Here is a 22049-nt window from a genome sequence, read left to right on the forward strand (position 1 = left end):
CTCTGTTCTTTCTTTTCATTGTAACTTCAGCATCTTCTCAGACGACGCAGATGTCACCCTCGACCCTGGCACCATTGAGCCAAGGGACTGGCTACGGCGTCATCATCGGCCTCGGCGCCTTCTTTGCCATTGTAGGTGAAGCGCGCCTCGATTGCTCGGTGGATATGAGCGGCGACTGAGAGCGAAAATCACCCACCGTCACACAGATTGTCATCGGATTGGCCAAGGCAGTGCAGCGTTTTGGCGACATCTCACGCACCGCCAGCGAGTATGCCGTTGCTTCGCGGTCCCTCGGCACTGGCCTGACTGCCGCAGCTGCTGTATCCGCTTGGACCTGTGAGTACTCCTGCGATGGCCGTCAGTTCCCTCGATCAAGCTGTCCAGCTGATCTCACGCCTCGATGTGCCGTACCTCAAGGGTCCGTCACGCTCCTCAGCTCGTGCTCGACTGCCTATCAGTATGGTGTCGCTGGCGCCCTCATATATGGCGCCGGAAATATGAGTCAGATTACTCTCTTCTCACTCATCGCTATCCAGATGAAGCGTCGAGCACCCTTTCTGCATACCCACCTCGAGCTACTGCGTCTTCGCTACGGTACAGCGGGGCATCTCACCTTCCTCTTCTTTGCCCTGGCTACCAACATCCTCGTCGTGTCCTCTGTACTCGTCGGAGCAGCCGCCGCCATCGAGTCCATCACTGGTGTCAACACATATGCGTCTCTGTTTCTTTTGCCTCTTGCAGTAACCGCTTATACTCTTCGGGGCGGCCTCAGATCGACGATTCTTGCCGACTACCTTCACACCGTCGTCATCTTTGCGGTTCTCTTCGCTCTCTTCTTCAAGGCCTACGCCACGAGCGACCTCGTCGGCTCTCCAGGAAAGATGTACGACCTTTTAGTGGCCGCTGCTCGGGCCAACCCAAGCCCGAACTACGAGGGTAGCTGGCTGACGCTCAAGTCCAGGGGAGCAATCAAGTTTGGCTGGCTCTCCTTCCTCGAGTACACGGGCGTGGTGAGTGCCGTAGCGATGCTTGCCAGAGGAGTGCCGTGCGTTGATGCTGTCTACCTGCCCCGTCGCACAGGTCTTCAACGATGCCAGCTTCCACCAAAAGGGAATCGCCGCCAATCCGTCTGCAGCAGTGCCAGGCTACGTGTTGGGCAGTCTCAGCTGGTTCAGTCTGCCTTGGGCCCTAGCCACGACTGCCGGTCTGGTAGCTTTGGCGCTTGAGCAGACTTCATCTGCTTTCCCCACCTTTCCCAATAAAATGAGCAACGAGGAGGTGTCTGCCGGCCTTGTGCTTCCCTACGCAGCGCAGGCAATCTTGGGCAAGGGTGGGAGCGCTGGCGTGCTCTTGTTGATGTTTATGTCGTCTACTTCTGCCATCTCAGCGCAGCTCATCGCTGTCGCTTCCATCGGCGGCTACGACGTCTACAAGAGTGGGTGGTGTTTGGTGGGCTAGCTTGACTGCGGCTCCAGCTGATCCCCTCTCGTCGCCCCCTCAGCGTATGTCAATAGGAGCGCCAAGGAACATCAGATCCTCCGCGTCCAGCAGGGAGTGGTCATTGGATTCTCGCTCTTCATGGCAGCTTTCGGTTGGTGAGTCGCTCTTGACAGGAGGCAAAGACCACAGGGGCACCTTGAGGCTGACCTGCCTGCTACGCGCTTCTCAATCAACAGTCTACTGCACGGAGTCGGGGTCGACTTGTGAGTAGACGGACCGCACTAAACGTCTTGCGAGAGGGCCAATTCAAGCTGATCTGTCTCATCGTGTGCAGGAGTTTCCTCTACAACATCACCGGCTTGTGGTCTACGGCAGCTCTGCCCCACATCTGCTTCTCCTTCTTTGGCAGTCATCTTCCCAGATGGGCCGTCTTTCCGGGCATCTGGATCGGCTTTGGCGCAGGCTTGGCAGTGTGGCTCAGCCTGGCCAAACGCTTGGAGGGCGCCGTCAACATCACCGCCCTGGGCGCCGTCGACGTCAACCTCTACGCTTTCACTACAACGATTGCTACAGGCATCCTCCTCTGCACCTTTGGATCCTTGTTCACGCCCTTGCACTTTGACTGGAGCTCTATTTGGGACGATCGCTACAAGAACGCCGACGACGAGGAAGAGGTGAAGATCATTGAGAATGACGAGCGCTTCAGCCCGAAGAGTCTCAAGAAGTGGCTCTATGTATCGGCGGTTGCGTCGGTCGTGGTCTTTGCCGTCTTCATGCTGATATGGCCCCTGAGTCTCTATCGAGACTACATCTTCACGCGCTCTTTCTTTACTGGTTGGGTTGCCGTATCGATCACATGGGCTTTCTTGGGATTTCTCACCGTTGGCATCTATCCTTTATGGGAGGGCAGGGCCGTCTTCCTGGCAGCCGCGCACGCTTTGAGGGCCGTTTTGACGGGCAGAGATGACGCAGGGAGATCGCCTGCAGCGACGGGGAGTGCGGCCAATCATGCGGCAGGATTGGCCTCTGAAAGCGGTGAAAGTAGCGTCAAAGGCGGGTCAGTGACGCCGCAGGATCCCTTGTAATAGCTGGATCGTGGTCTCTGCCGTAGCGGTAGCCACCAAGGCTTATCCCTCCTCGAATCGATCCGACTTCCTTGCCTTGACCGACGCGTCGCGTGGCTGAGGTCAAATTGGTTGGTCCGCCTGGGTCTGCGCCGTCGGGCTGCCTGTTCGTCGAGGGAGCGGAACCAAGCTCTGGCGTGTCCTTCTTGCTTGCTTTCCTTTCCATCAGCACACCGCATCTTTCTTTACAAAGCCACAATGTCTGACGCTGCAGCGTGAGTTGCTCTGCATCGAGCGTCGATCAATTGAGCAGCTACTGACGGCAAGTATTCCTTGCGCACGCCACACGCAGCCCCACCGACGTTTCCACCGGCGCCTCTGTCGCCGCTGCTGGCCAGGACCCCTCGACGAAGGAGGTTGCCGCTGAGACGGTCTCTTCGTCGTCCAAGGGGAAGGGCAAAGCCGTCGAGGAGGAGAATGACAATGACGACGAAGATGACGATGATGACGACGACGACTCCGATGACGATGAGGACGATGATGAGGACGATGAGGTGGGCAGGCATGCTACAGACCCACGATGATGCAAACGAGCTAGCCTCTCTGACAACTTCTTATCTCCACCACAGGACATCGAGCCAGATGAAGTCGACCCCACCAACATCTCCGCTCCTGGCATCGGCAACCGTCCCACGCGCAGCCGCAAGCCCATCGACTACTCGAGCGAGGAGGCGCAGAAGGCAGCTGGCTTCGACCCGGACCAGAGCGCCGATGATGAAGATGAGGATCAGGAATTCAAGGGGGTGAGTGGGCGCTCAAACAAGGGAGATCTTCCGCTATCAATACTCACCATCGCTCGATCTTCTCCCGCCCCTAGGACACCTCGATGGATAGCTAATCGTCTACCGGTCTTTCGCAGCTCGATCTTAATTTCTCGCTATCCCTTACGCTGCGTTATATCACCCTCTGTCGATCTGATATCGTGCCCCTCCTGACTGTCTGTCATTCATCATCGCTCGATCAAAATCTCATTGTCAAATTGTACCATCTCACTCTGCCTGACCGCTGCTGGTGAAGCCAACCATACGCCGACAGCCAAGCGCTTCCGGCTCGACCTCGCGCAGTATTCCCAGCGCTCAAAGCACTTTGCAAACCTTGATCGTCTCGTTGGCACAGCCTCTCATGCAGGTCTCGTTGCCATGGCGAGCTCAGCATCGATTTGGGCTCGTCGACGCCATGGACGGCCACTTCCGCTGCCCCTTCGTGGCTGTGAGTCCAACACGAGCGACCGAGGGTGCGTGCGTGCGGGCGGGGTCTGGAATCGCGAGGCGGACGGAAAGAGGAGAGGAGTTGAAGCTCGTACGCGTCCACTTCCCTTTCCTACCTTGAGAGAGTAGGGCGACAAAAGCTCTTGCATAGACGAAGTTGACTCGAGGCATACTCACCGATTCCGCCCGGCTTGCACTGCACTGCCTTTTTTTACCTGCCCTCACAAGCGGATGGCACATCATCCGCTGGCGGCTGAATCCGCCGCCTAGCTTCGCTGAAGGACCCAGGTTCCTCCGTCCGGCTTTTCCCCTCATCGCCTGAGCAAAGGGCTCATCAATGGCTCCGCGGCAGCCAGGGCCGAATAGCTGCCATGATCAATCGAGCTTCAGGTCCTCTCGTGGAGCTAAGTTAGCTCATCACTGCCTCTACCCTCGGGCAGGAGAGCTTGTTCATCGACGAAGACGCGTTCCTCAGTCCGCCATCGCAGCGCTCAGTCGTCGGCGTAAGCCTTCTTAAGCAGTCGAAGTTGCTGCATCCATCCTCTTCTCTTCCTACCATCCTGCAAACACCCCACGCCTCGTCTTCCTTCCCGCTAACAGCCGCCGTCGCTGCCGTCGCCCTCAGCATCGAATTTGCTGCTCTACATCGTTGTAGCTTCATCACCTCTCGTGCTGCCATCATGCAAATCGGGATCGCAGAGTGAGTGCCTCTCGTGCCATCCATCCACTAGAATGAATCTCAGAGCCTGAATGACACTATGACTCTCTGTCTCTGCCCTTCCGCGTTCGGCTCGCTCAGCCACGGCGCTGCCATTCATGTCCTCTTCATCCTCCTCACCGTCATCGCTGTACGTGCCGTCGACATTGGGCCGGACAAAGCCGGCGAGGTACTAGATGCGCCTGATACCATCGTCGAAGCCTTTGTTCCTCGAGCTGCGCCCAGTGCTCAGATTCCCTCGTCGCCCTTCTCCATTGGCGGCGGCGGGACAGGCCAAGCCATAGCACCCGATGACTGGCAGGCGGGCAATGTTGTAGAGGGAGCAGGGGCCGGGAGCAGCAAGGCTGCGCAGCCGAGTGCGGCGACAACGTCCGCATCTGCGTGCCCTCCTCCGCCGGCAGCTACGACCAACACCAGCGGCATCACTCCCCAGGAGGACCGCTACATCAAGATCGCCGGCATTCTCGTCCCCGCCATCGTAGCCATCGGACTCGGCATTGCAGGCATGATCGTCACCTTGCACGTCAATGCTCCGCGCCGAGAGGAGGACAATGACTACCAGTCCGCGAGAATGTAGCTGGCGAACTTCTTGCGCAGACCAAGATAACGCACTCGGATCAGTCAAAATTTGGCCCCGTCAGCAACAGACGCTGTCTCGGCCGCACGAGGACGCACAAACAACTCGCGGTCTCACTCGATCAAGGATATGCTGGCGCACTGCTCGCCGTCCTTGGATATCTCTATGCCCTATGGCTGTCGGCCACGGCTTCTGCAAACACCCGAATCGATCTCGGATTCGATCCAAATTTCTCACGTGCTTTCACGCCCCGGCACAAGTCCAATCAAGTCGTCTGATGTCTTCCTCTTGTCTCTGTCCACCAAGAACGGGCCCTTCGACTCTCATGGTGTTGCGTCCGTCTCATCTCATTTGATTTTGAATCCGATACGATGTCTCTTTCATGCGTCTCACTCATTCTATGCGTGACATCAGATGCGCGTCTCGCACCCGTAGCCGCGGGCGTACAGCAGGTCCAGCCCGTGGCTCTCAGTGAGACCAAGTCAAACCGCGTCTTTAGGAGCTTCATGTCAGACCTTGCGACTGTGTGTTTGGCGTCTCCGGGTCTCGGCCTTGTCATTGTACGCCACCCGGCAACCGTAACGAGCTGCCTCCGAGCTGCCTCCTTTTGGACGGCACCGAGTGCGTCTTTTCTCCTCCTGACCACAACCTCTTATCCTCCGTGGCTCACCGGCATGAGCACTGCAGATACCAAAGACAAGTCTGGCCTCGTGGCTACGCTGCAATGCTATGTCGACAATACCAAGCTCGTCGGCTTCATCATCTGGGTCATTGTCGTTGCCGTCTTCCAGGCGATGGTCCGCGACGCCTGCGCCACCTTCGTCTTCGCAATGGAGTGGACGAAGATACTTCTCACCATCGTCCAACTGATAAGCATCGGTTCAGCTCTGAGAATTCGCAAGGCATGCAGGATCCTCTGGCTTGAAGCTAGGTGAGCACTCGCTCTGCCTGGATGCGGTATCGTAGCTCAAGCTGACGCGTGCCTATTGCCCCACTTTCGACCTCGTAGAGTTCTTGCTGGCATCAAGCTTCGGCCCAACCCCAGCCCTTTCGCTGGTCTACCTAGCGAGCTTGTGCTCAAGATTCTCAAGCTAGCATGCGAAGACTGTCCCACCACGGCTCATCGCCTGAACTTCACCCCACTGATGGTCTCGTCTGGGTATCACCGAGCTTTGCAGCCTCGCTTCTACTCATCTCTCACCATCACTACCGAGAGGCAGCTCGTTCGTCTCTCGAGCCTTCTCACAACCTATCCTTCCCTCGCAAAACATGTCAATCGCCTTACAGTAGCGGCCGACATCTTTGATAGGAGAACGGGCTGCATGTCAATGCCCATGGCCAATCCATTGATCATCGGCTTCTTCCTCAAACATGTCCTCATCGCTTCGACGGAAGTGCGCCAGCTATCCCTCGACGTGCATGGCATGGCCGCCCTCTATCGTGGCAGCTACGATAACTACCTCGACTGCGGGCCGCGCATCACGTCCTTGCGCACGGAGCTCGCCATGGTACGCTTCTTGGATCTGCCCATCTTTGAGGACCTCGAAGACCTCGAGATCTCCTGCTTCGCCCTCTCAGCCGAAGAGGCTAGTGAGCTACGCAGCATTGTACCGCGCCTCAAACGCCTCACTATTCGTCTGCTGCGATACCAGATTGAGGAGCCTCCGTCGCTGTTGCAGAGGCTACGCATCTTCTTTCGCTGGATATGTCGCGACGCGCACCCGATCAATGCTGTGGCAGCCGACACGGAAGACTCGGATGACGTAGAGCAGTCGCAGACGAGATGGTCGGATACCTATCACGGCAGGAGAGAGGCGTGGAGATTCGAACAAGCGCTCGAGATCCTCAGAGCGTGGCGGCCGGAGTCGGATGTGCCGGGCAGTCCAAGGACAAGGCTCGAGAGCGTCACGATTTTGACGTGGGCTGACGCCTTTCGGGAGCACCTCACTTTTGACGCTGTGCAAGGCCAGCGCGTAGCGAGACTCCCAAGCGAACTCGCAGAGCTTGTTGAGCAGCAGCGTCGCGAGCTAGTCGCCAAGGGGATCGACGGCTTGATTTGTCGACCGGTCCCCGCCCTCGATGACAAGCCGAAGAATGCCTCGCCACAGCTACCATCGCTGCCGCCTCGACCCCTCCGTCGCTTCGACTCTCCTGGGCCGCGAGTCTTTGGCGATGATGGCGAGGAGATCCTACCTGTACGCATCGACGTTGCGACTCGTGATGCAGGCACAGTAGCAGCATCGGCACTCGGCCCGGAGCAGATGGCCTTCTGGGACAGGCCTCTCTTCATGAATGGCGACCAGAAGCTTTCACTAGCAGAAGTTCTGCGGCCTTGCCCACTGCGTGTCGACCTGAATCCTTGGCGGAAAGTCGGGTCCAGGAAGGGAACCATCCAGTCGTGGATACAGGACGCTTAAGGCGCTTTGCCCTCGTGCGCGCCAAGTCTTTCTTCTGAGACCAGGGAAGCGAGGATCGAAAGCTTCGGCGCAAATGCAGTCGACCATGTGTCCACGCGTCGCCGTTCATCTCCAAAGGGTGAGCAATGCAATAAAAGCCAAAGTGTACAAGCAATGTGAAGATGCGTTACCTCAGTCTAGGATCGAGCCTGCGGTCTTGAAGGCTTAAAATTGGCATCATCATCACTAGCCTACTCCTCACCGCCTCATGCCTCCCGGCCCTCCCATTGCACCACCTGCGTACGGGTTGTTGTGCTGCGCGTAGGGATTGAAGGGCGGGCGCGGGCCAGGACCTCCGTGCATGCCACCAGGAGGACCATAGGGCATCATGCCTCCTGCTGCGGGTCCCCTCGGCGGCTGCTGCCCGTTGAAGATTGGGCCTGACGGCGGCGGAGCCTGCATCATCGCCGGGCCGGCGCCGTGAAACCCACCTGGAACGTACGGTGGCCTTCCCTGCTGAGAATGCGGTTGCTGCGACGGCACCGCCGAACCGGCGACGCCCTGAGTTGGCCTCACCGCGGGACGTCCGACTTTTGTTGACTCCCTACTCTCTGGATACTGAGGCAGACTCGCCGGGTCGGCAGGCAGGGGCTCGACATCGAACCAAGGGTGACGGAGCGCACCCTCCGCCGTGAGACGTTGACGTGGATCGAGGATGAGCAGCTTGTCAATGAGGTCTGCCAGCTCTGTGCGTACCATGCCTTGGAAGCGTTCTCTGACCATTCGGCGCTTGCGACCAAAGTCGACGCGACCGCGCTCGTCTGTGCTCTTGCCGTTGTGGTCGAAGTTCTTGACGCCGGGCAGAGAGGTCCAGCCTGGGTAAGTAGCATCATCCGGTGAGCCGCAGAGATCGGCGATGAGCTCGAGCTGGTTGACTTCGCACGAGCCTTTGAACAGGGGGCGGCGCAAGATCATCTCGGCCAGCAGACAGCCCATGCCCCACATGTCAACGGCGGGTCCGTACTTGCGCTCTCCGGCGAGCAATTCTGGCGGGCGGTACCATCGAGTGACGACCATGCCTGTGTAATTTACGTCTCCGCCCTTCCAACCCGACTGACCTGTGCGGGCGTCCATCTTCCACGCGGGTATGCCCCCTTGCGTGTCGTCTCCCGGGTCATGGTAGGCTCTAGCCAAGCCGAAGTCTGCAATGCGCAACGAGCCGTCATTGGAGATGAGGATGTTGGCCGCCTTAATGTCTCGGTGCAAGATTTTGTTCTGATGCAGATAAAGGGTACCTTCGAGAAGCTGCTTCATGTAGAGCTTGATTTGGGCCGGAGTAAAGGGCTTGTCTTCGCTGTCGAGCCGCTCGAGGAGGCCATTGAGATCGTGCTGCATGTAGGGCAGGACCATGTAGACTGTCCCTGCCCCTGTTGGCGAGCTTGCTGGTTCATAGACCATGTCAATGACGGGACACACATTGGGGTGTGCAAGTCTCTTGAGCAGCTTGATCTCGCGAATGGCTGTGATGGGCATTCCATTGGAGGCGTCATTGGCTTGAAATTTGATCTTCTTGAGCGCGACGTCTGCGCCCGTCTCGATGTGGCGAGCTCGTGACACTTCGCCAAAGGTGCCCACGCCTAGTAGTCCACCCTCACTATCGTCGACTTTGCGGTACGCCGAGGTTTGGCTGCTCCCAACGAAGGTACGTTCGGCGAGTGGCTTGAGTCGCGATCGGATCGCCAGACGTCGCTCGGCGGCAGTGCTATATGATTGCAGCTGAGGAGGCGGCGGGGTAGGCGCCACTTCGGCGGGAGGGGGCTCCTCAGCTGGTGGCGGCGGGGTGAGAGTCTTGTTGCTGATCGGGGGAGGGGGCAAAACCTCGCTATTCTGAGATGACTCTGCTACTGGTGGCGGCTTGACCTCGGCGAGCGCCGCGATTGGTTGTACTGTACTCTTCGCTGGGCTGCCACGTGAGTCCTGATCATCCATCGGTGGCGCCATGAGAGACTGCGCAGAGGGCTCTGACGGCTGCAAGTCTGGCATTTTGCTCGTCTTTGCCTGCTCGTGTGGCTTCTCGGACGGCCGAGCGGCCGCAGTATCGCTTGGATGTGCTTCCTTGCCGTTGGAGCCATTGGTAATGGCGTCCTTGTCGAGAAGCTTACGTTGCATCTTCTTTGGCGGGCTGGAGGACCTACTGCCACTAGCATCTGGCGATGGTGGGCTGCGACGACTCTCATGCTTGACCTCTCTATCATCTTTGGTCCCGCTCCCATGTCGACTTTGCTCCTCTTTGAGCGGCTGCTCCTGCGGAGACTGCCGTTCACCATCGCGTCTCTCGTGTCCATGATGAATTGACTTCCTTCCACGCGGCGGGGACGTAACGTCAGCGCGGTCAAGGGTCGAGGCCGAGGCGAGACTGGACATGGCAACGTCGAAGACACGATTGGGACCTTGCCTCAAAGGCTTCTCTGGAGGTGGAGATGCGAATTCCGGTTGGCTGTATGCGTCGGTGTTACTGCTGGCACCCTTGATGGACATGCTCGATTTGGAAGAGCCCTTAATAGAAAGTCCCGAGGACGAAGATGACGACTCCGACGGTCGATCGGGCAAGAGCTCTCGCCTCTTTGGCTGTGATGAAGAAGTAGATCTCTCGCGGCTGCGTCGCCGCGAATCGGTGGCTTCTTTGTCATCTCTGCTGTGGCGATGTTGGTCATTTCGGCTCCGCGGCGCTTCCTCATCGATGCTATGCCTACGTGACGGAGATGACGGTACGCGCGAGGGCGAGGGTCGTCTGCGGCGGCTTTCGTCGTCCCTTGACGCAGAGGAGTGATGGGAGTCTCGATTCCTCTCCCGTTGCCGCTCAGATGATGCCGATGTGGGTGTCCAGTAGTCACGAGAGTCGCGACGTGGACGAGATTCACGATCATGGGTAGCTGAGGACGAGGTAGGATACCATCGATCTGGTGAGCGGCGATGTCCGTCGTCACGCCCTTGTCGATCTGATCGATTGTGACTTTGTCGTCGTCGATAGTCGTCGTAGTCTTCGCGTGTTCGCTGGTTATGATGACGATGATGATGATGATGGTGGCCGCCTTGCTGATGTCGATGTCGATAATGAGAAGATTGGTGGCTGTCGCTCCCTCGCATGGCATCGACGTCGCCGTCATCGTCGATGTCCATCATCCTGGTCTCTGGGCGTGACTTTGATGAGGAGCTGGTGTATCTGCCGTCGTGTTCATAAGACGGATACTCGCGATGACGAGGTGATCGAGGTCGGCCAGCCATGGCTCCTGGAGCAGCAGCAACAGCAGCAGCAGCCTTGGATGAAAGGCAAGACAATACGAGGAGGAGTCGACGACGGAAAGCCAAAGTGCAGATGCAACCAACGGTCGAGCGCTCAGGACGGAACGCGCGGGGCGGCGGCCAGTGCACACGTCGACGTCGAAGCAGAAGGGCGACTCTGTCGGGACAGAGACGTTTGTCCTTCCTTGAGTTTGCTCTCATCAATCCACCCTCGTCCTTGTTAGCAGCAGCAGCAGCAGCAGCAGCAGCAGCAGCAGCACAGATGGAGCAGCAGGCCAATGCCCCACCAGAGGCAAGGGCCATCGTCAACTTCCTCCGTTCATCGTCACAGATCCCGCTCAGGAATGGCATCCTCGGCGGCACTCGCTACCCTTACTTCCACGGCACTCGAGCTGTCGCTGCCCTCCTTTCGCCAGCCTATGCCAAGCTAGCAGCGAAGAACAAGCCTCCTCTTCCCGTACCAAAGACTCAAGAGGAGGCAGAGCAGATATTGCATGGTACACTGCCATTCGCCTTTTTCCTGCGCGTCGAGAGGGGAAACCAGGTCGGCGGAACAAAGAAGCCAGATGGGGCCACAACGGAGAGAATGAGGGAGCTCAAGATTGTACAGCAGCAGATGTTCAAGAAGGAGATGGTGCGTGGCGCTACTTAGCATTTCAGACTATATGCAGAAGCTGATTCGCACCTGACCCTGGAATCCTCCCCCTGCGCAGCACTTTGCTTGGTTTTACGAAGGCTCGCAGCTACGACTCCAACTCATGGGCCTCGGCATGGTCGCCCTTCTCCTCGCTGGCGTCATGTTTCCCCTATGGCCACCCATGATGCGGTTGGGCGTCTGGTACCTCTCAATTGGTCTACTCGGCCTCATTGGAGCATTCTTTATCCTCGCCATCATCCGACTCATTCTCTGGGCAGGTAGCGCCATCATCGGCAAGGGCTTCTGGCTCTTCCCCAATCTCTTTGCTGATGTCGGCTTCGTCGACTCCTTCATTCCTCTGTGGGAATGGGACTTGCCTCCGCCTCCAAAGAAGGCAGCAAAGCCACCCAAGGGGCCAGCATCGGCGGCAACGGCATCCAAGAACGAGGCAGCAGCATCAACGGGCGACTCGCAAGCGAGTTCCACGCCATCAGCTGGTACGGCGGCAAGCGCGGACAAGCCATCTGCTGCCGCTACTGCAGCACCATCTCAGCAGTCGGCGCCGTCAGCACCTCCTGTCAAGCCTCAAAGGGAGAGCGATGGGCTGGCGGATCTCGACTGAGGGTAGGCAAGGTCTGATGACATGCTACATAGAGGACAGCGATTAGCAGTCTCGTGGGCCAGTAGATTGACAGCGAGGGATACTCTGAAGCTTCAATTGACAGTGACGCATATAGATGAGCACGTATGCGCAGGCACACCAGAACGATGGAGGACAATGACCGTGGGTGTACCTGTTCAACAGGCCAGATGATGATCCTCCTTCCTCCTCAGCGTAGGCCGTCGTGGCCGCCAAAAGCCTGCTCCTCTGTCCTCGAGCTGAAGATCTCGGGTCAACCCTAGCGGGGACGCCGGCCGGTCGGCTCGAGAGGACACCGTCGGTGATGGAGTTACGTCATCTAGCGACGTTGTTCCCATAAAAGAGAGCGTTGGCATCGATCGGTTGGAGAAGGGCTGTGGTCCAAAGAGTCTGTGAGGAGGAGAGTTCAGGCGAGGACCCGTTGGCGTAGTCGATGCAGCCGGCGATGCATCTTCTACCGTTGTGAGGCTTTCTGTGATGATCATTGGCGCTGCCGTCCGAAGCCTGCTGCCATCTGTTGAAGTCCTCTTGACTGCGAGCAGACGACCTTTTCTCACCTCCTTTCCCTCGTTGCCCCTCTTCCATCTCCGCAGCCTTTTCGACAGGCCTGCTGCGATTGACTGCAGGACGTGAGTTCCCCCTTCGCTGCCGTTCTCAGCTTGAGCTTGCTCCTTGATAGAGACCCCTGCTCGCTCGCCTCCTGCCTCGGAAAGCGTGGGGTGACTGCTGGCATGCTGAAGCCTGGATGATGTGAGAGAGGACTTCGGCTGGCTCAGACTAGCGGTGCACGATTCTTCTCTGTACCGTAAGAGCTGCGTCGACCCTGGGACCGGGATGACAGACGTTGCTAGGGTTGAGCCGAGAGCGGCGGCGCCAGTCAGGGACGACGAGTAGCTAGGCGAAGGCGATGACGGAAGCCATGTTCGCTCCGTGCTCACTGTACGTCCAGCGCTGTGTGCCCTCGGTGACAATGGTGAGGACGATGTTGAGCCATTGCGTGCATGGCTTCGATGTCCCACTGCGGCTTGAGAAGATGATGAGAGTGATGCCTGAGACATGCTAGCGGACAAGGAATTGCTCCCAGCGCTGCTGCTGGTGGACGGCCAGCGGTGATGACGATGCAGGTAGGCAATGTTGGTTGGCCTCTTGTTGGCCTTCTGTAGAGCGCCGCTGCCACCTATGGCGATGCCCTGCATAAAGAAGGTGCGGTCCTTGAGCTTAGCAGCGGATGGAAGCGCATTGCCATTGTTGTGACTGCAATTCGATGACGAGGCTTCCAACTGTCGCGAGCGATGGTCATCCTCGTCGCTCGAGTCTGACATCCATGGCCCACTGAGAATCTCCTCCATCTCTTTCATGCTGGCCGTAGCACCTCGTGATGCCTTCGACGAGCCGCTAGCCATTCGCTGACGATAGCTTGCGCTGGTACTCTGCTTGAGCCTGCGAGCTCGATCTTGCACTTGAGCACGAGCCGCTTCAGCGCGAGGCGGGTTGGGTTGACTCTCGTCCGAGATAGAAGCAGGTAGTAGACTGTGAGACGAATGCGAAGAAGCGCTGATAGACTGATCGGGCGTCGTGCAGGGAGAAGCGGTCTGTACTGGAGTGGGCGAGGGAGGATTGCTGCCTTGGAGCGCTCTTCCTGGCGGTACTGAGAGATGCACATATGAAGCGAGGGAACTAGACAGTGCCGTCGATGAGCTAGGCTCGTCGTTGAGAGCGATGCAGTGAAGTACTGCCGTTGATGGTGCATCACTCGCAACATCGCCCTGGAGCGGCTCATCGATGCCGACTGTTCCGCTGTGTTGGGTGGCACTCCTCTTTGCCTTTGAGTCTGAGCTCGACGTCGAAATGGACCAGCGAGATTCTGGCTCGAGGCCTACCAGGGCGACGGGTGACGAGATGGATCGATGTCTGTTGGCACGGCGCTGCACATCTTTGTGGCAGACGGCGACATCGAGAGGTTGACTGACGGCCATATATGCATCCTTGGACGACAACGAGTGACGATGCTCCGTCGAGGCCGCCTTGATCTGTTGCTGATCGTCGTCGATCAAGATCCAACTTTGATCCAATTTGCGGCTGTTGTCTGGCGATCTGTACGTCTCGGACATGATGGCGAGGGAATGATGACCAAAAGAAGGCGAATCGATATGTTCAGGTGGTGCCGTGACCTGGCTGGGGGCGAGCAAAAGCTTGGAGGTACAACACCACCTCAGCACCGAATGGCTCCAATGGCTGCGTCAGTCGACGGTGACATCCTTTGCGTCCGTACTACCACCACTAATGACGGCGATTGAGACCAATGCGGGTTTGTACGAGGCAGTCTCCCGCGAGTGTCCAAGGATTGACGAAGCCAGCGTGGGGCCTCAGTTGATTGGCGAGGTAACGAGGTAGCGAGGTAGCAAGCGGGCGGCTACGAGTTGACGAAGTGATTAGAAGGAAGGCAAGGAGTTGGCCATTGTCCATTCTCTAGGCAGTAACAGTTTCATTGCATCCGAAAGATGACTTTCCTCGTCCATGCCCCTGGCCTCCCACAAGGCAGTGGAGCGTTGCCTGCGTGCGGGTCAGCCGCCATCGATTCATTTCCGGCCACACTCTACAAGCGTCAACGACCCCTTGTTCAGCAGAGAAGAATACAATGATGACGGACCTTGGCCGCGAGAATCCAGATTGTCCGACGTCTTGAATGCTACCACGCCCATTGCGCGCCACGCCACGCCAGCCTTGAAAGGGAGAGAGGGATTGAGATGCCTGAAAGCCGTCGCTTCGCTGCCCAACCATCTTTGCTCGTGCATGCATGCATGGGCAGACGAGGCAGTCCACAGCCGGGTCCCCCCTCTTGAGCTCCGCATCTCACACCCTCCTTGACGTCAACCCCGCATCCGCTATCGACGTTTCTTGACCAATGCCGAGGGTCTTGAACACGGGACAAGGTACCACCATTCTTTTCGCTCACCTCTCCTCCTCCTCTTGATACCACGTCGTCCGTCGGCCCGCATCAGCATGGAGCCGTCAAATCACAATCTGCCTATAGTGGCTCTGCAGCAGCCAAGCCATCCATACGACGACGATGCTCAGCGACTCGAAGACGATCCCCTCCTCGCCTCGCTGCCCAGGGGCAGCAGCGCCTCTGGACCTTCTCGCAGGCAATCAGGGCCGAGTGGTCATCACTTTGGCTCTCTTGACTCTCCCCTCGGCCAAGAACGTTATCACTATTTCCAGCCAGCGCCAATTGCACGCGACTCGATCTCGTCATCGTCATCGTCGTCATCATCATCTATGCACCCACCTACCCTTGTACCCTCATCTGGGCAGAGTGGCCTTCACAATTACCACATCAGCGCTCCTCCTGGGTTCCAGCTCGCGCCCATCACACCGCCTGCTGGCTCGCCTGCTCTGTCGGATCACCAAGGGCCAATTGACAGGCGACAGAGCGAGTCACAGGGAGCAGCTACCTCTACTCCGAATGATACAGCACCTGCAGCACTCGGATCAAAAGCTCCTGCCCAACCTCACCTCAAAAAGCAGCAAGCTTGCCTCACCTGCAAAAGACGAAAGGTCTGTCGCGGCGACGAGAGAGGCTGCCATTCCATACGCATACACTGACCTAGCTTTCACAGACTCGCTGCGATGCCGTCAGACCAATCTGTGGAGCATGCTCTCGATCTCAAGCCAGAGCAGCTCGAGGTCATGCCTTGACTGCAGAGGTGCCACCCGGCCCTTGCACCTACCCAGATGACGAGTCCGCTCAGCCAGGCGGCCCCTCCTCCTCCTCAGCAGCAGCAGCAGCCGCCTCACCTCCCACTCGCCCGACAAAGAAGCAGAAGAGGACGCCCCCCTCAGACAAGAGTGGCTACGGCGTAGATGACGACGGGCAAACTAGCGCTAGCTCCCATTCTGGTCCCTCGCTTGCATCGCATGAAGATGAAGCACCGTCCGACTCAAAGACTCAAAGGCTCGTCATCGAGGTACAATCATCGTCCTCGGGCGGGCCATCAAGGGTCCGCCGCTTCTATTCTTCGGGCAACAGTCATCGCTCAGAAGGACAAGACTTTAGTCATCCAGGAATGAATCTCAATAATCTAGTCGATCACATGGTTGCATCAAACCATGGCGTCACGTCGACGGATGGTACCGATGCGCCAAACCAGTCCGATGCCGATCTCCCCCAGGTCGACCTGTTACTGCGCCAGATTTGGCCAGAGATCAGTCCCGATCTCCCTACTCCTAACACGATCAGGCATATGGCCGAGCTCTGTGAGCCATTCATGGTGTAACAATGCCCACACTTGACCCGCTTTGCTGACCTCTCTTTCCTTGACGCGCCTGTTCCGCCTGTCCCGCAGTCTTTGCCAAACACCCCTGTCGCCATCTTTTCTGCAAGCCGACGATGATGGCTCGCTTGATGCTTCCCCCTAATCACCCTCTTCGCCCACACTCTTCGCTCATACACGCAATCCTGGCTGCCGCTGAGCCCTTTTCACCACTCCTACCCAAAATGAGGTGAGCAGTGTGCCTGCATGGGGCGCAATGCCTATGCAGCAGCTGATTGATGATTCTTGCCTCTCCTTACTCTTCGCAGGGAGACAGACCCACGCGCAGGCCCAAACGGCTCCATGACTGGGGGCGATGGTCAGCCTGTCTCGGCCTCGGACCTGGAAGCCATGGGCCGTGGCTTCGTAGGTCTCTCAAACCCCTTTGAGACGCCTCGTCCCGAGCTCGAACGTGCTGGACGTGGCATTTCTTTTGGCGAATTCCACCTTGGCAAGGCCCGACGCGAGGTCGAAGTCGCCCTCCTCACGCAGAATCAACGACCTCTCGAGTGGCTACAGGCAGGCATCCTCATCTTTTGGTGCCTCTTCGATCGATGTCGCATCATGGAGTGTTTCTTCATTGCCTCTTTGATCGTCCGCTCGCTGGCGCCTGCTGGCTTCGACAAGATGCCCAACGATCGCAGTCACGCTTCGTGGAACCGGGCCATCATCGAATTGCCCACGAGCTCCATCATCGAGTATGAGCAGAGAATCGCCCTCTGGCACGTGTACATCATCGACATCTATGGCGGAGGCCCTCCAAAATTCTACGAGCCTTGCCTTGCCGACGAGAAGGAGCAGATCACTACTTCGCTACCGGTGCTCATGGACGACGTCGCCGACGAGACGCAGCTACGCCTGAGCGACCAGACGCTCAAGAGCGGCGCCGACCTCTTCCGCCGAGGTCACACCGACACATTCTGCCTGCACGTCAAGAGCGCCTGTCTTCTCAAGAAGGCGCGTACCATCACCAGTCGACGTGGGCCCGAGCTGCAGCGCTTGCCTCAACCGCCGCAGGAGCTCCTAGACGTCGACAGCAGCATTCGCGACTTTTTCAAATCATTCCCCAAGCGTCAAGGCGTCGATGTCGACTGGATCGTAGCAGAGGCAAATACTTGCGTCGCACGCATCACACTTCATCAGCATTTCGTAGGCGCGGGATTGAATGCGCAGTCCGAGTACGGGCGCGGCCCCATCGAAGGAGCTGCCGAGACGATGATGCGCACCGTCCATCTACTCCTGGCCTCATCTTTTGATCTTTCGCTCCTCCACACTCAGACTTTCATCTGCTGGCTCGTCCTCGTACGAGTTCTCGACGTCAAGGCGAGGATGCTCAGGCGCTTCTGGCAAAATGAGGCGGCTGCGCAGGCGACGAGCAGCATGGAGGCTGTCATGATGGCTCTGAGGAAGGCGGCAGAGAAGAGTTGGAGGGCAAAGACTAGCCTGAAGATTTGCGAAGCGGCCATTGGGGACGAGTTGAGCGACGATGAGTTTGCAGACCTCGTCTTCCTATGGCAGGTCATCCCGACGTCGTAGCACATTCAACGCAAGGCGGAGCGGCAATGTGATACTCATTGTGCCACCCTTATCATGCTGACGACTTCGTCTCATCGCTACGCACAGCTGCCATCCTGACCGCACCGAGCTCCCTGCCGAGCTCTGCCCATCCCACATCGTGACTGTCCTCTACCTCGCCCCACGTCTCGATCTGTGCCTTTGTCTCGACCCATGCAGCGTCCATTGCCTCTGCAACGGTCATCCTGCCGTGCAAGAGCGCCAATGAAAGGAAGATGCTCTTTGTCAGGTGCAGGCTCTTCTCGAGGGCGGCGAGCTCGAGGGGTGTGAGCTCGTGGAGGTGGCTCTTGAGCGCATCCATGAGCTTCGGCGGCTGTGAAGTTGCGAGAGTGTCAAAGGCGACGCTGGGACGAGTGCCAAAGCGTTCTTGGACCCAGTCGAGGAGCGGATCCCAGTGTTCTGCTTGAAGGCGAACGAGAGCCTTGGGGTCGGACTCGTGGAAGCAGACGGTATCGGTGTTGGCGTACTTGAGCATGTCGTTGATGGCTTGAGAACGAGGGGCTGGGGATGAGAAGGCGTCGATGGAGCGAGCAACGAGGGATGTCTATGGGCCAAAGGTCTTGATCAGTCTCTGCGATGAGCAGATGTCAACGAGATGCATATTGTCTCACCATGGGAAGGGCATGGCTCTTGATGACTTTGCTCTGCTCATTCCATTCGTGTGCGACCAGAGTAGCGAGGAGGCTGTTATTCCAGGGCACTTTGAGTAGCTGACCATCTGGTGTGTGAAGACTGCGATTGTCGAGCCTGATCTCATGATGGGACGATGGCTCCGAGTGAAGCGCCACATGCTTCCAGAAGCGCTTCATCTGGGCAGCTGCCTTGGACGTATCCGACGCCGTTGATGCTAAGCGGCAGCATGATGGTGACGAGGATGAGACAGATGTACGTCCCGCGAGATGCAAAGGTATTGCTCTCGATGATGCATGCCTCAGGTGCAATCTCGTCGTCATGGGCACCATCTTGACGGAAGTCTTGGAGTGGAAGAAACTGAACAACTGAAGCGGAAACAAGAGCCGCGTGTGGCGTCGAGCAAAGTTGGTCGCCGGCGGACCGGGGGCGACTTTGGATGAGAGAGTGGCTCGTGCGTGTGTGCGTGCTTCGTGTTTCTCTACCTTCCCTTCAAACCATCTGGCATGACATGACATGACCACTCCTGCTCGGTATTATCTCTTTGCGACGCATCATATCCTTGCACAATCCAAGCAAGCCCATCTGCGAACTTGGACAAAGCAGCTTGCCCTCGTTGGCCTGGTCAAGCGCGGCTATCCAGGTATAGTCTTACTTACGGCGACACAGGATGACGCACAAGAGCGACTGTGCGACGTTGCCCAAAAGATCAAGGTGCGAATGTCGAGGCCGACAAGGGCTTCACACTGATTGCTGACTACCACGGCAGTCCCTGAGATGGGCTTCCCAGGATGCCAGACCGATACAGCCTCTGCCCGCATCTCAAGCTGCTGCCTTTGCGACTGCACTCGCACAGCAACAAGGCATCAGCAGCAACAAGGACGCTTCATCGCACATCCTCGTCTTTCTCGACAGCATGAAGGCAATCAGTGAAGTGTTACGGAGAGCTGATGCAGTGTGCTACAGTGGCGGCTCTGAGGAGACATGGATGGATAGATGGCGCCGGGAAATGAAGCCTTCGTGAGGCGAGCGCAGAAGTCAACGAGTCCTGATTGGGTACTTTGAACTGCTTTGCATTCCATCGACGTGTCGATCATCTACGATTTCTGCTTTCAACACCCACGCCACCACCCAAGGGCCCATGTGCTGCCCTCTGCGCCGCCGCCCTCATATCGGCTTCGTCAAGCCCAGCCTCTGCCTGGATCTTCTCCACCTCCCTCAGTACCGGCTTGTACTCCTCATAGCGCGCCTCTGCCAGCTCGAAGCCCTTTGTCCTCATCTCCTTGCCCCTCGCCTCGCCTCGCGTCACCTCGAAAGCGCGGCTGGACCAGAAGTCGCGCGTACGATCAAAGAACATGCGCAGCGTCTCGCCAGGGTTCGGCGTCGACTTGCGGTCTTCGCTATTCACCGCCTCGCCCTCCGATCCAGCGCCTGCTCCACTACCCTTGACGACGCCCCAGGCCGCCTTGGCTTTCCGCTTGATGGCCTCTCTCTCACGACGACGCTCTTCAGCTTGCGCTGAGTCAAGCTGCTCGTCGGCCTCCTCGTCTTCTGAGTGGGAGTGAAGAGAAGCCACCTCGACGCCCTCTTGCGCCCCTCCGTCTTCGTCTGACGAGGATGACTCACTTTCACTGTCGTCGCTGTCATTTTCATCTTCGCTCTCCTCGTCGCTCTCGTTCCATTCGAGGCCCTCGATCTTGCAGTCACGCAGACTGATCCAGCGCTCCAGCTTGTCGAGCTGCAAGACGTGGAAATCGTCGAGTGTATACTCTCTCTCTGCCGTCTCGTGGATGCCGCCATAGAGGTAGAGCGTGTTGCGTTGGATTGCAAGCATGGTGTTGAAGCGCGTGTAGGGCCGTGTGAGCTCTGGGTCGTCTTCATCGAAGTCTGCGGGCGCCACGACAGGCGCTGCTCTAGCGGCGCCGCCAGCGCCGGTGATGGTGCCATTTTGCACCTCGGTTGTCTTTTCTCTGCCTTCCCCTTCTCGGCCTTGCTCGCCGCGTTCAGCCCCGTCCTTGTCGCTCCCGCTTTCGCTGCCGCTGTCACTGTCATCGTGCTCGAGCTGTCGCTCCTCTTCCTCCTTTTCACGCTCTCGCGCCTCAATCTCTGCAGTCTTGGCCGCAGCTGCAGCAGCGGCTGCTGCTGCCTTCTCCCTCTTCTTCTTCCCGCCCGCGGCCTGTTGCTTCTTCTTTTTGCGAAGATTGAGCGAGATCCATCGCCCCGCGCCAGGGATGTTGTAGCCGAACAAGTCGTTAAAGAGGACGCTCTCCATGCTCTCCTCGTCGTCTTCGCGGTCCATAACGCCACCAAAGAGGACGCCCATGCTCTTGTTTCCCCACAGGGCCATGGTACAGCCAGAGCGAGCGCCAGGTGCGTAGCCTATTTTGCGCCTCTTCTCCCATTCGATCTTGCCGCCTTGGGCCGTGTTAGCTGGCAGGAGTGAGCCATCGGCCTGCGGTGTGAGCTTGAGCATCCAGGTGTCCTCGAGGGCGACACCTTGCGTTCTCTGGCCCTTGACGTAGCGCTTGCAGTAACCACCATGAAGTATGACGCCTTCGGGCGTAGAGATGAGGGAGAAGCCGGATCTGGCTGGTGGTCTCTTGAGATCATTCTGAGAAATCTCGAACCATTTGTACTGACTCGTATCAAAGAGCCACAAGTCTTGAAGGTACGTTGTCCTAGCACCTGTATCGACGAAGCCTCCAAAGAGGACGAGGTATTGACGCCAGAGGGCCATGCGGTGACCACTTCTGGCGCTGGGCCTCGTCTTAGTGTCTACGCGCTCCCACGTCTTTGAGCTTATGGAGAAGACCCAGAGGTCGCGATAGTGATGGAATGAAGTCTGCTTTGGTGAAGCAAATTCGCCGCCGAAGAGCCAGAGCAAGCCACCGGCGCGAGGATCTGCGACGACTTGGTGGGCACTACGCGGACCGGGCTGGTTTGGTGACGAGTAGAGGCGCCAAGTGCCAGCGGCGGCATTCGAAGACGATGATAATGACGGGTCTGCTGCTGTGGTACCGTCTTCTTGGGTGATCAATGAGCGAGATGGAAGCGTGGTGGGGGGAGTGTATCGGTAGAGGTCTGCGTAGAAGGTAGCTCGATCGCCGTCGAAGTATTCTCCGCCAAAGAGCCAGAGATCGTTGCCTCCAGGACAAGGCGTAAGAGTGGCGTTCGCTCTCCTCGTGGGCGGACCTCCTACGGTCTCTTCATTTACTGCGTGAGCCTCTTGCCACTCTTTGTCGAATTGCTTAAGCAGCGCATCGAGGTCCTCTTCCTCTGCCGGAGCTGCAGCTTTCTTGCCTTTTCCCTTTGCCTTTGTGGTTGGTGGAGGTGCTCGAGCATTCTTCTTCTTGTCATCCTTGTTGGCCTTTCGTGATGCTAGCTTCTCCTGCTTGTCTCGCTTGGCTGCCTTTGCTGCTGCTTTGCCCGCCGAGTTGCCCTTCTTGCCCATCGGCGGCGTTGCAGGTGGAGGAGGATGGATGTCTGTG

At 57.9% G+C, this 22049-nt stretch overlaps 10 protein-coding genes across 10 annotated transcripts; 6 read left to right on the forward strand and 4 right to left on the reverse strand.

Annotated features, from left to right (window-relative positions):
- Positions 1-50: 50 nt before the first annotated feature.
- BDZ90DRAFT_277899 (putative DUR3-urea permease) lies at positions 51-2610 on the forward strand (the record flags this gene model as incomplete). The annotated part of the gene is made up of 7 exons (XM_025509044.1): positions 51-131; positions 207-336; positions 418-1010; positions 1081-1435; positions 1502-1595; positions 1677-1703; positions 1775-2610. 7 exons carry the CDS (start codon positions 51-53, stop codon positions 2523-2525), a joined length of 2031 nt encoding a protein of 676 aa, XP_025364248.1. The 3' UTR covers positions 2526-2610.
- Positions 2611-2762: 152 nt separating this feature from the next.
- BDZ90DRAFT_277900 (hypothetical protein) lies at positions 2763-3555 on the forward strand (the record flags this gene model as incomplete). The annotated part of the gene is made up of 4 exons (XM_025509045.1): positions 2763-2779; positions 2857-3058; positions 3134-3307; positions 3382-3555. 4 exons carry the CDS (start codon positions 2763-2765, stop codon positions 3400-3402), a joined length of 414 nt encoding a protein of 137 aa, XP_025364249.1. The 3' UTR covers positions 3403-3555.
- Positions 3556-4308: 753 nt separating this feature from the next.
- On the forward strand, positions 4309-5252 carry BDZ90DRAFT_116356 (hypothetical protein). Its single transcript, XM_025503251.1, has one exon. The coding sequence runs from the start codon at positions 4531-4533 to the stop codon at positions 5065-5067; it is 537 nt and encodes a 178-aa protein (XP_025364250.1). The 5' UTR covers positions 4309-4530; the 3' UTR covers positions 5068-5252.
- Positions 5243-7603, forward strand: BDZ90DRAFT_116367 (hypothetical protein). The gene is made up of 2 exons (XM_025503252.1): positions 5243-5998; positions 6077-7603. The coding sequence occupies exons 1-2, from the start codon at positions 5439-5441 to the stop codon at positions 7482-7484; spliced, it is 1968 nt and encodes a 655-aa protein (XP_025364251.1). The 5' UTR covers positions 5243-5438; the 3' UTR covers positions 7485-7603.
- A 493-nt stretch (positions 7604-8096) lies between these two features.
- BDZ90DRAFT_213531 (Pkinase-domain-containing protein) lies at positions 8097-9104 on the reverse strand (the record flags this gene model as incomplete). The annotated part of the gene is made up of 1 exon (XM_025504172.1): positions 8097-9104. A coding segment is annotated over one exon (1008 nt), but the record flags the coding sequence as incomplete, so codon positions are not given.
- A 1924-nt stretch (positions 9105-11028) lies between these two features.
- BDZ90DRAFT_208656 (translocation protein) lies at positions 11029-11794 on the forward strand (the record flags this gene model as incomplete). Its single annotated transcript, XM_025504018.1, has 2 exons — positions 11029-11400; positions 11480-11794. Coding segments are annotated over 2 exons (687 nt in total), but the record flags the coding sequence as incomplete, so codon positions are not given.
- A 319-nt stretch (positions 11795-12113) lies between these two features.
- Positions 12114-14333, reverse strand: BDZ90DRAFT_116400 (hypothetical protein). Its single transcript, XM_025503253.1, has one exon. The coding sequence runs from the start codon at positions 14152-14154 to the stop codon at positions 12202-12204; it is 1953 nt and encodes a 650-aa protein (XP_025364254.1). The 5' UTR covers positions 14155-14333; the 3' UTR covers positions 12114-12201.
- A 578-nt stretch (positions 14334-14911) lies between these two features.
- On the forward strand, positions 14912-18392 carry BDZ90DRAFT_230512 (hypothetical protein). The gene is made up of 4 exons (XM_025505494.1): positions 14912-15601; positions 15664-16300; positions 16390-16546; positions 16626-18392. The coding sequence occupies exons 1-4, from the start codon at positions 15047-15049 to the stop codon at positions 17890-17892; spliced, it is 2616 nt and encodes an 871-aa protein (XP_025364255.1). The 5' UTR covers positions 14912-15046; the 3' UTR covers positions 17893-18392.
- Positions 17849-18545, reverse strand: BDZ90DRAFT_116422 (hypothetical protein). Its single transcript, XM_025503254.1, has one exon. The coding sequence runs from the start codon at positions 18404-18406 to the stop codon at positions 17945-17947; it is 462 nt and encodes a 153-aa protein (XP_025364256.1). The 5' UTR covers positions 18407-18545; the 3' UTR covers positions 17849-17944.
- A 139-nt stretch (positions 18546-18684) lies between these two features.
- On the reverse strand, positions 18685-22012 carry BDZ90DRAFT_225927 (hypothetical protein; the record flags this gene model as incomplete). The annotated part of the gene is made up of 3 exons (XM_025504684.1): positions 18685-18929; positions 19241-19403; positions 19685-22012. 3 exons carry the CDS (start codon positions 22010-22012, stop codon positions 18685-18687), a joined length of 2736 nt encoding a protein of 911 aa, XP_025364257.1.
- Positions 22013-22049: the final 37 nt, after the last annotated feature.

Source organism: Jaminaea rosea (genome assembly GCF_003144245.1).
Source record: "Jaminaea rosea strain MCA 5214 unplaced genomic scaffold BDZ90scaffold_2, whole genome shotgun sequence".
Taxonomy (NCBI): domain Eukaryota; kingdom Fungi; phylum Basidiomycota; class Exobasidiomycetes; order Microstromatales; genus Jaminaea; species Jaminaea rosea.

Excerpts from the sequence above, each read along its gene's own strand:
- BDZ90DRAFT_116356 (XM_025503251.1), top strand. The coding sequence starts at position 4,531 with ATGACTCTCTGTCTCTGCCCTTCCGCGTTCGGCTCGCTCAGCCACGGC.
- BDZ90DRAFT_116367 (XM_025503252.1), top strand. The coding sequence starts at position 5,439 with ATGTCTCTTTCATGCGTCTCACTCATTCTATGCGTGACATCAGATGCG. Across the intron at positions 5,999-6,076 it reads ATCCTCTGGCTTGAAGCTAG|AGTTCTTGCTGGCATCAAGC; the intron begins GTGAGCACTCGC and ends TCGACCTCGTAG.
- BDZ90DRAFT_116400 (XM_025503253.1), bottom strand. The coding sequence starts at position 14,154 with ATGTCCGAGACGTACAGATCGCCAGACAACAGCCGCAAATTGGATCAA.
- BDZ90DRAFT_230512 (XM_025505494.1), top strand. The coding sequence starts at position 15,047 with ATGGAGCCGTCAAATCACAATCTGCCTATAGTGGCTCTGCAGCAGCCA. Across the intron at positions 15,602-15,663 it reads TCACCTGCAAAAGACGAAAG|ACTCGCTGCGATGCCGTCAG; the intron begins GTCTGTCGCGGC and ends TAGCTTTCACAG. Across the intron at positions 16,301-16,389 it reads CAGGCATATGGCCGAGCTCT|TCTTTGCCAAACACCCCTGT; the intron begins GTGAGCCATTCA and ends CCTGTCCCGCAG.
- BDZ90DRAFT_116422 (XM_025503254.1), bottom strand. The coding sequence starts at position 18,406 with ATGCTCAAGTACGCCAACACCGATACCGTCTGCTTCCACGAGTCCGAC.